Below are 11914 nucleotides of genomic sequence, written 5' to 3'. Positions count from 1 at the left end.
TTTAATAAACAGGATCGAGTTTGGATTGAAATTTTTTTGATCTGACGCGTAGCAGCCACCCCGACTAATATTATCACATCCTGAAACTTTGGTATGAAAAATAACCACCTCCGACCATATAGAGATGATGGACAGCAGATACACTGCTCCATAGTACATCAGAAGCAGATGATGCCAATTTTTCACCTTCAGTATAAGAGAACTGACAAAATATAAGCAGCAGGCTCCGAAGAAATCCAACTACTTAGAATAAAAAAATTTCCAGATATCAATTTCAATTAGGAAACTTTCATATCCAAAATTCAAGGAGCCTGGGAATTCATATCATAGCCTACAATAGATAGTGTTGCAACCCTTGTTATTCAACACAAATTTAAACAAAAAATAAAAATTCATTGCATGAGATACTGGTTTTCCATGTATGCAGCTTGCATGTATGTACAACAAATTTTCTTTGTATACACTTTCAGAAAGCATCCTTTACTTTCTATTGAAATTACAGAGCATGCTCCTCAGTTTTCTGCCATTGCCTTTTGTGTTACAATTCTAAACCTAACAATCCTTGCCATCTGTCACCCTGGAAAAGAAAAAATTCCCTGGATTTCGTTCGGTCCTCTTCCCCACCTTGAGGACCCGCAAGACTAAAGTGGCTACCTGCGTCAACTGCAGTTCTCCAATCTCTCGGTGAGGTCCAAAATTATTGTACAAGATACCAGTGGCATAATGCGCCAATGTCTTTAGCATATTGTTTGTTGCAAAACTGACTGTAATTGTAGCCAATGAGAGAAATAATCACAACTATGATGTAAATGGTGGAGGATGATTTGAGCTTGGTAATTGATTTATTGAGCACAACTTCCATTTGCCTTCACCATCGATAAGTCGCAACTCCATCGCATGAAATGGTATCAAGGCAGGCCGCTGAAAATGTGAGATGTGTTCAATCAAAACAAATGGTCGAGGAAATGTGACAGAGCTCTGTAAAAGGGAGTAGATATAGATGTATTCTGTGCTTACTTGGGAGGATGTAATGACTGTAATACCCATTTCCCTTGCAAGTCTGTACAAGTGTTCTTCAACATCAACACTGGTTGCACTGTGATAAGAAAAAAGTACAAGACCCTTAGGCAATATTAATCCAGATCTCTCAACAACAGAGTAACACAAGAGTTCATTGGAACACATACTTCGTGCACTCATCTAGGATGCCAAATTTAGGGTGGTGAAAGAACAGGCGTGCCTGGAAGCCATCAGAACACTGCCGTATTAGGAACAGGATTACAACATTAAAAAGAATGGACTAAGATAATTAGAACGAGGTTTCCTTATCTCACCATGCCAAGTCGTTGTTGTTCTCCAAGAGAGAGAATGTCCTCCCAGTTTGGACTAGCATCCCAACCTTGCTCCTCTCTTTCAAGAAGATAAACTAGACGAATATTTTCTAGAATAGACCTCAAGCGAGCATCCAGAAGACGAGCGGCATTAGAGTTGTCACCTATGCATCATGAGTTCCTTGAAATTCTTTCCATAACAAGGCGAAATAAATCAATGACAAAATGAATCTGAAACTACATCGAAAAATGAAAATTGGTCGAATACTGAAGTGGAAAAATGAAGGATAATGAGAAAATTTGTGATTGACAGTGAGAATAGATATGAAATAAAATACTAGATCCAAGTAAGTCCCCTTGCTGCATGCCACGTTCAGATGCTAAATCTGAAACTATGTAGGAAAATAAAAGTTGGTTGAACACTGAACTAGAAGAATGAAGGGCAATAAGAAAATTTGAGATTTGACAGTAAGAATAGATATGAAATAAAATACCAGATCAAAGTACATTCCCTTGCTTTGTGCAATATGCAGATGCTACACATGCACAACCACGTTACACACATACAAATATATAAATGAGTAATGCTAATATACTCTAGAGAGGATAGTTTAGATGGTCCTTCAAAATGAAAGATAGGACATCCAAATTCAAGATCAAAACCATTGAACATGATCTAGAGTATAAAAAAAACCTAGAGACTAGAAATTCATGTGTTCTCGTGGACTCTAACCTAATCATCAAGTTGGTACAAAAATAAATGATATCAACTGCACTTTTGTGGTAAAATACATGATAGGGTACATAAATTGAAAATCAACTTTACACATTATAATCTACACATTTTAAAACATGGGAAGATTTAAAATCACTAGGTTTTGAATATATAGACGCGCACACACAAAATACACAAAAAGGGGTGAATTCTACACTTGAATGATGAAGGAAACATTGGGTCTATAAGAGACTTAAATTCAGAAAAATTAAAACAATGCAATTTTAGTAGGAATGCAAAGGAAAATGATGCCTCAATTACATCTAAAAGCAAACTTCCAAGAATCTAGACTATTTTGTGTCCTTTCATTCAAAAAGATGAAGTCATAAACACTTATAAGAGTTGGGTGGAGTGGCTGAAGAGGAGGCCATTGTTCAGACTTCAGACAACTTTTATCATCACTACCTGAGACTCAGAATGATAAAACATCGTGAACACACTATGGATAGAGATATGAGATTCACTTTTTCCCCTAAAGGGGTCCAAACAAAAGATGAATTTTCAGAGACAAGAATGATAAGGTTGATTGTGGTAAGGTAATGTCACAACAAAAATCTAAGCCTTTTCCCAGCTATTTGGGGTTAGTTTTATGGATCCTTATTCACCAAGTTTTCCTATCTAGGGTTGCCTCTGATATATCCCAAGTTTCCCCATATTCTGCCTTGCAACCTCCATCCATGTTAATTTAGATCTTCCTCTTCTTTTCTCACAACCTTCTTTTCTCCATCCATGTCCGGACCATCTCAATTGGTTTTCCATCACTTTGTCCTTAATTTGTGCAACTCCTACAGCTCCTCTAATAAATTCATTTCTTAATCATCCTTCCTAGTTTTACCACACATCTATTTTAACATTCTCATTTCTCCCATACTTTATTTGTTTTCATGTACTTTTTTTATTGCCTAACACTTTGAGCCATACAACATTGTAGGTTTTGGTATTGTTATATAAATATCTTGCTTAAGTCTCCAAGGTATTTACCCATCACATAACATTCTAAATGCACCTGTCCACTTCATCCAACCAGGTCTATTACATATATCTTCATCTATCTCCCCATTATTTTGTATAATAAATCCTGAATAAAGAGATTGGTTACTTTGTTGTATCTTTTGTCAATCAATCTTAGTTGATATTATGTCTTCATTTCCATTATCATTAAATTTGCATTCATTATATTCTATCTTCGTTCTGCTAATTTTTAAACCCTTATCCTCTAAAGTTTTCTTCCATAATTCTAATTTAGTATTTAATATTATTTTCTTTTCATCAATCAATTACTATATCATCCATACACCTCAGTACATTGCAGTTCATCCATAATTAAAATAAATAGGCATAGGCTTATTGCTGATCTGTGATGTAAGCCTATTGTGACTAGAAAAATACTTGTACCAAAGCAACTCCTAACACTTGTTAATGCCCCAACATACATATCCTCAATTATTTCAATGTACCACTTAAAAAACATTTCATTCTTACAACCCTCCAAATCACTTTTCTTGGTATCCTATCATAAGCTTTCTCAAGTCAATAAAGACCATATATACAATTTCCCTTTTCTCTATATTTTTCTACAAATATCTATGTAAAGATAGCATCCATTATTGATCTTTCAAGCACAAATCCAAATTAGTTATCTGAAATAATTTTCATTTTTGTCAATCTTTGTTCAATTACCCTTTCCCACAATCTCGCAGAGTGACTTATAAACTTAATTCCATGACAATTAGGACAGTTTGATACATCATATTTATTCTTATCGACAAATACTAAATACTTCTCTAGTCATCTAGCATTTTATTAATTTTCATAATTTCGTTAAATAAGTTAGTAAACCAATTTAATTTAATATCTCCCATAATTTTTCGAACCTCAATAGATATTTCATCTAGTCCTAATATCTTACCATTTGGCATTCTTTTCAAAGCTATCTCCACTTCGTTTTTATGAATTATACAAATAGAACCTTGACTTCTCCCAGATTGTATAATTTCAATAAAGATTTTTTTAGTAGAATCCACATTTAACAATTTTTCAAAATAATGCCTCCATTTTTGTTTAATTTCTGTCATCCTATTATCCTTACCTTTGATATATCTACCTAGATCAATATCTCTAGTTTTTTCTTTATCTTTAGCTATTTTATAAATTTCTTTATCACCTTATTTTGACCTCAATCTATCATATAAATTATCACATGCTACATATTTAGCCTTATTTACTACCCCTTTTGCATCTTTTATAGCTCCCTTATATTTTATGAAATTTTCAATATCTTTTATTTTTGACATTCTTTAAAGCAAATCATTTTTGTTTTAATTACCTAAGTTTCTTTATGTGTATATTTTTTTTTGTCTCTCCTAAAATATCTTTAGCTGCCCTCTTAATACAATTAGTCTTTTTGTCCGATATTTTGTATGGCTCAGTTCTTGAATTCTAGTTTCTCTCCTTTAATGATTCAGGCCCCGTTTGGCAGAGCTGTTGGCAGTAGAGCTTTTAGAAGTACAGCTTTTTGAAGTAGAGCTTTTATAAAAAGCTATTTGCTGTTTGGTAACTACATTTCTAAAATACTATGGAACTTTAATATTTGTTTGGTAAACAAACTGAAAAAATACTTTTGGTATGACAAAATGACCATAAAAGATATTGCATAGTATTATACAACAGAGCATAATAAAATATAATACATATTAATATATAATATATGATATAGTATAATATTATTGTAATGTATTATAATATTATTATAATATAGTAATATAATATTGTATACTATAGCATAATAATATAACAAAATTTGATATTATATAATATAACATATCAATGTATTCATGAAAGCTATAAAATTTTCCTCTTTTAAATTTCGTCACCTTATGTTTGGATATTTACTAATTTCTTTTCCTTTCTTCTTGCACTTAGTATACACATTTAAAACTAGTAGTAAACTCCCTCCTAGTATCACCTTACAATCCTTACATGTTGATTTTTGTCTTCTCTTAATTAAAAAGTAATCTATTTGTCGTAAATTTAGTCTGCTCTTAAAGGTTACAAAATGCTCATCTCTCTCCTTAAAATACGTATTTGCAATTGTTAAATCATAAGCTATTATAGTTTCAAGAACTAGATCATGCATTAAATTTTTAACTCTAGAATCAAATTTGCCATGCACTCTTTCATATCCTATATTATTCTTCCTGACATGCCTATTTAGATCACCACCTCTAATCATCCTTTCTCCTTCAGGAATAATTTGCATTAATCCATCCATTTCTTCCCAAATTGTTGGTTAACCCTCTCCCCTAAGCCTACTTGTGATGATAAGAACTAATTACATTAATAATCTCCTCATCTAAAAGTAATATTAATAGCTATTAATCTATTACTTATCTTATTTACATGTACAATTTTTTTGCCATGCCCTTATCCACTCCTATTTCTACTCTATTATCATCCTTACCTATATAATAGTTTATACCCATCCTCAATCTTATTAGTTTTTTTTTATAATTAAAAATATTGATTCTTCTACATGTCATCATAGCCACTAATTATCTACTTTTTCCATTTAACGCACTAACATTCCAAGTAGAAAATCTAATTTTTCCTTGCATGATATAATTCCTTTTGTCTCTTTAATACTCTATCTAGCAACCACTATACTAGGTTACTGCTAGAAGACTCCCAAATCCTGAATAAGCCTTGCTCATTTATCACTACAACTAGGTAACATTGTAGCATGTCGCTTGCAAGACGACTTAACCAACTCTTGCTCATTGGTCGCTACAACCAGATTATGCTGTAGCACATTGCTTACAAGCAATTATCTAGCCAACCTGTGCCCACTTCTCACCACAATCGGGTCAGGTTGTGGCCCGTTGCATAGAATAGGGGACATTCTAGTATTTCACATGGACATCAAAATTGGATTCATTTCATAGTTGTTTACATATTTTTACAACTGGCTGTCAACGTAATGACAATCCTCCACCCAAGGTCCGCCGTACCAGTACCAGTCGGCGTACCGGTGGCAGCTTGGACCGGTATGATACCGGTCCCATACCGGCCCGTACCGGTTCCATACCAGTACCGTACCGGCCCGTACCGGTTCTCCAACGATAAGCTTCCGATACCGAATTCCACGTTGATCCGGTATCGGTTCAGGACAGTACCGGTACGGCAGACCTCGCCTCCACCTTTCTTATTCGGGATTGGAACTGGAAATGGAGGTGGGTTTCAATAATTAAACAAGGCAATGTCATAGTTCGAAACAGGTACTAAACTTTACAAGTTTAGGAAATCAATAATTAAGTGATGAAATTCTATTTTTAAACAAGAAAGTGTTCAAATTCAAAATTTTGGCGATATAACTGGAAAAAAGCAAAAGAGATTTAAGTTATGGGGAAGGGTAAGGAAAGAAGATGAAGACTAGCAGACGTTGGATGACATACATGGGAAAAAAAAGTAGCTCTGAACAAGGCAGACTAATGTTTGTTGTTATGATAAATGCATGCATGCTTACAATGAAAAAAGGTTATGGCTTTAATTAGAAATACAAGTATCTAACGTGGAGTATAAATAGATGCTGAAGAAATATTTATACTCATATAACCGATCCACAAGTTATGGACATAGCTTCTTCATTATATTTATTCTATGTTTATTCATGCACAAGTTCTTATCATTCCATAATGAAATTGTCTTCCAACTTCTTGGAACCAAATGGATTTCATTAACATTCTGTACCTATCCCTGTGTAGTAGTGTATTAATCAATATCTTTGATGATGGCACCGTATCGAAAACTTGTCTGATGTGTTCCATGTCTGTATATAAACATCATTGAGACATAATAGTCATAGTTAAATCAGTTCCAAGTGGTGCTTGTGAAGTGATGCTTCTGATGATCATGATTATGATCATGATGTTAGTTTTGATGTGGACTTATTTTTGGAGGTTTGGAGTTATTAGATAATCATATTATCTAATCATAGATAAGTTTCAAGTTTAAATAACACTTCTCCTCTAAGATGATACGGAGAACTAGTTTTAAATTTATTTGCTGTACGTAAACATCAATCTGGCAACAATCAATCTGGCAACAAACCATATATAGACATGCAGCTAAAAGCATACAGATTTAATTGTCATACATAAACATGCATTTACATTTATAGATATATCTCTTCATAGTATTAAGAATTCAGACATTTTTGTCTTGATACCTGTTTGTCATAATGCCAAACTTGAATTTATTTGAGTCCTACCATAAATTGACTCTTATACCATTGTCATATTGCCACAATTGCACCCATGTCAACCAATTCATAGGACCAAACATTATAATTCGTGCTTATATAGTATGATAAATCAAGGCAAACATTACCAGCCAGATCCATCTTTTCTTCCTAGTCCCTACTGCTTCCTTAAACAATGTTTTAGATAATGTCGCAGAAATCTTACTACATTGTGAAAATTTATTTATATTTTGTAAATATCTTTCTATCAACAACAAAACATATATCTAAACTAAGAGGATTCCTAAAGTAAAATTTGGTAAGATATATAATGCCCATAACATTTTGATTCTTCATTATGCAGCATTTAGTATAGCATATACTAGATTAAATTCATGTGGATGTATGCTAAAATAAAGTTAGCATTAAAGATTAGCTGATTACAGGAAGTTTAGGAGTTTGACAGTCAAAGACAAAGTGAGGCGATAATATGATATGTAGGGGTAAGTAGTAAATATATGAGGTTTTCATTAGATGGGGCTCAAATTTTGGTGAAGGGGCAAGGAAGTTAAAAGATAGCTTAACAATCCCCAGGTGTAAAACGTGAGAAAACAAAAGACGTGTTCATAGACTGGAAGCCATTAATAGTCTCCACGCAGTTTGGTTACTAAAGAATATGTACGTATGCATGCATGTTGTTTCCTTCCTTACAGATAACACCAGTCCAAAGCTCAGATGAAAAGGCGCAGGGTTGATTGTTATGTTGACAGCCTGTAGTGAATATCATGTCAAGATATGAAAAAGATCCAAATTTGATGCTCATGAATGTTATGGTCAGCGGTAATGCTAAATAAGAACACTTGGAAGATGAGGGTCCATAGAGCCAACCCCAAATAGTTGAAAAAAGCTTGATTGTTATGGTTACGGTTTCTTTCCCTGTTGATAGGATGAAACTTTACAGATTTGCGATGTCAATAGTAAGTTAGAGGGTTCAAGCAAAGAAATACATTCAATTATTTTAAAGAAAAGTAAGAAATATAAATAAGATAATTGATTTGGTAACTCACCTGCTCCAAACAGTGAGATCATCCTCTGCTCTGCTTCCTCACAAGAAAGAGGGTAGATAATCTGATCCCTCAGGGTCCCCAGGCAGGCATATGGCCGCTGGGGGACATAAAATAAACCACATTCTGATACCAATTCCTCATTGATACACTGGCAGGGATTGATAAGTCTTCCAGACACAATGGGCCATAAACCTCGCAACACTCTGAATATGGAACTCTTCCCGCTACCATTAGGTCCTTCAAAAAGGGAAAAAAAATTATGAGAAAGATTATCAAGAACATGATAGGATTAAACTGAAAAATTTTCCTTACCAGTTACAAGGAGGCTTTTCCCTTGTGCAACTTCATATGTCAGCTTTCTAGCCAGCAGTTTCTGTCCGGGGGTGATAATATCAACCTTAGAGAAAGATATGGTATCTTGAGTAGGAATATCATCTATTTTAGTAGATGCAGAAGCATCTGATGTAAGAACCTCTGCATGTTCAATAATTGACAGTTCCATGGGTTAACAAAAGAGCCTAACATTTGTTTTCAAGAATCAAATAGTAAACTAGTATCAAGAAAAACAACATTAGATGACAAATTTCCACAATGAAACTCCAACATAAGCACACTAAGCAAAGCATACATATGAGCAGAGACCAGGTATTCTTGACTGTGAAAAGATCAAAGCAGATAATCACATAAGCTGCTGATAAAATAGTGATTAAAAAGAAAATTTGAAGAAAGCAACAGAAAGCAAAGTTTGAAGTGTAAGGCTATTTGCATATGATATCTTAACCGACAAAGAAAGCGAAGTTTGAAGGGTAAGACTATTTGCATATGATATCTTAACCGACCACCAACTTGAAGCATCCATTCCTTCAGTCCCTTTTATTAAGGTTTTGAAGCATTTATTGCATGACGTTCAGGAAAATCTTACAAGTAACCCAAGTTAAAGAATAGAATGGAAGATCACATCCTACTAAAACAACCTTTTATCAGCCTCACAATTTTTCTTCTTGCAATTTCAGATGGGTTGATTCAACAACAAGTTTTGTGATCTCTATCTTCTCTCCTAGCACTTTATTTGTAATGATATCATAGCGCATGTTTATGGTATGCTCCAGCTAGGAGCATAAGGATGAACCTCACACGGTGTAGGGCACACAAAGATGGCAAAAGTGTAATCCTTAGATCCTGAAGCTATAAAAATACTATGAAAGCAAGCCCATCAGTAAGGTACCAAGGTTTGTTCAGTATATGAATTGAATCGGTCTGTACCAATCTAAACCAAACAAAACTGCCTTGTGCCATCCACTACCAACCCGTACTGCCCGGTTTCAAGCTGTTCCATTACTAGGAGTGAGAAGAAACTGTTGGGAGCCTATGTCGGTATAGGGTGTCTGCCGTACCATATTGTACAAACTGGTAACATATTAGTCCGATTCCCGGTACTGGTTTTATGGACCTTGCTAAGTTATTCATTACGAACAGATATAAGTTTATATCACATTTCTTTATTAACTAGGAAGCATGTATTTTCCATAACAGTAGTCACGGATGTATCTAATATGCATTAAATAGCGATATGCAACAGATAGTTCCCTGAAATATATAGTATGGAAATTTAAGTATCCTGAACTTTTTATAATTAAAAATGAGATCTGGATACTTCTAGGATATTTTAAAGTTGCTAGGGCTAGGAGCTTATCAGACCAAGGTCGAGTAGGTTTTATGCGAGTGGAATCGCAACAATTGTAGCATGCAGCTGCATTTTAATTGTTTGGCTCCATGTAACCGTAATTATTGCATCTCAAATTATTTTGTTTGGAAACCACCAAATAGGAATTCAAGCATTCCACAAGATCCTATTCCTCTTAGGCATTTCATCAAATAGCTTGTGAGCGGCTTCCATGACACCGAGATGCCATGAGCACCAAGGCATTATGGAAGATGACCTCTCATGGTCGTCTCCTTGAAGGTATGGTGGGCAAGGAAGAAGACACACTAATACACTACCTATCCGGAACAGGTTAGTTTCCATAATTGTGATTGTTGATTTTATGGTCAAAGAGCATGAAAAGACTTTAGGAGACAGATAAACTAATGGATTTGCCCAACCTAAATATTTGACCATAATGTATGTCAGCCAAAACACTCTAATGTCAGTCATGAATGACTTATGGATGATATAAAAGCAACAGCAAACATATCAGGTCAAAGGAATGATCCCAAACACCCATAAGGGGAATGTTCAATTATTGAAAAGTCAATGAACTTACCACTTTGAGTGGCATCAAGTAGCTCATCTAGTTCAAAAATCCGATTTATGCCACCAGAAAGTTCAAGAAATTTTTTATGCAACTCAAGAATGTCACCAAATGCCAGAAAGCTTTGTGACACTACAAAAGCTAAGAAGCGCAATGCATGTGCCAACTCCCCTGAAATAATTCTAGAAGCTGTTAAAATCAGGAAATGATTTGGAAACAACCAATAAATATTAAACATTGATGTAGCTTATCTAGTCCAACCTTGTGTAGATGTTGAAGCAAGATCTCCTTTGTGCTCCATTGCATATAATAAACTCAGTCCCCATGTCACATTATGTGGAAGTTGTTTTGTGATGAAGTCATCCAGTGCACCATATAGCCACTTTTTCCACAATAAGATCTTAGAATGATTAATCAACTCCCGGAATCTTGAATCAACCATCTGTTAGTAATATAAAACATCATCAAAGCACTGAAAATAATAATTCTGGATCATAATAATATATGTAACTGTAGAAAACTACGAAACAGAAATTCAAGCTAAATAAGTGAAATGCTGTATTCAGAATATATATATATATATATATATATATATATATATATATATATATATATATGTATGTATGTATGTATGTATGTATGTAACAGAAATATTACTAAAAAATGGCTCCGTTGGTATGCCCTATGTACATCAACTAAAATTTATTCTTAATAAAATGTCATGGCAATTTTTTTGCAACTTCTCTAAGTCCTAAATGTTAACTAGTTACTTGATCCAGAATCTCAAGTTTTTAAGGAATGGGTCAACACTCAACAATGTATATTAGGACCTAACAACCCCTCCCACATGCAGCCTGAACCACGTACATAGAGGGAGAAATGAGACAAAAGATGAGACAAGTCATTGTGACAATTCAGAATGAGTCGAAAAGCAAGGAATCGAGATGGCAAACAGGTGGGCTAAATAAATAATTGACTTAGAGAGGACTTGAATGGACAATATCTAGCTACCTTAGCTCTGATTGTGCGTTAACCAACTAGTTCACCCCAAAAGCTTAAGTTGTAAGGAGCAAATCCACAGTGTCTATCAAGCCATAACAATCGGTATTGATTCAACGTAACACAAAAAAAAGAAAGAAAGAAAAATGTCGATGATGTGCACATACTTTTAACTCGCAGCTGCCAAGGAGGCCAAGGAGGATGATGATGCAAAATGTTGGTTTTTGCTAATCAAAAAGTAGGATCAAAGATGG

General features: G+C 34.4%; 1 protein-coding gene across 1 annotated transcript in view; it reads right to left on the bottom strand.

Annotated features, from left to right (window-relative positions):
* Positions 1 to 372: 372 nt before the first annotated feature.
* LOC103702624 (ABC transporter D family member 1-like) overlaps positions 373 to 11914 on the bottom strand; it is a 40033-nt gene continuing 28491 nt past the window's right edge. Inside the window, exons 19-26 of the mRNA XM_089928669.1 lie at positions 10923 to 11103; positions 10674 to 10832; positions 8722 to 8883; positions 8410 to 8646; positions 1335 to 1495; positions 1188 to 1240; positions 1018 to 1096; positions 373 to 921 (exon numbers count right to left, since the gene is read on the bottom strand). Coding sequence (XP_089784795.1) covers positions 799 to 921; positions 1018 to 1096; positions 1188 to 1240; positions 1335 to 1495; positions 8410 to 8646; positions 8722 to 8883; positions 10674 to 10832; positions 10923 to 11103 — 1155 coding nt within the window. The 3' untranslated portion in view covers positions 373 to 798. The remainder of the gene's footprint in view (positions 922 to 1017; positions 1097 to 1187; positions 1241 to 1334; positions 1496 to 8409; positions 8647 to 8721; positions 8884 to 10673; positions 10833 to 10922; positions 11104 to 11914) is intronic.

The sequence above is a fragment of the Phoenix dactylifera genome, chromosome 2 (genome assembly GCF_051530095.1).
Source record: "Phoenix dactylifera cultivar Ajwa chromosome 2, Ajwa_hap1_PhDact_Kaust_v1.1, whole genome shotgun sequence".
Lineage (NCBI taxonomy): Eukaryota > Viridiplantae > Streptophyta > Magnoliopsida > Arecales > Arecaceae > Phoenix > Phoenix dactylifera.
Note: the sequence above shows the minus strand (reverse complement) of the source record. Positions and strands in the feature narration are given on the sequence as shown.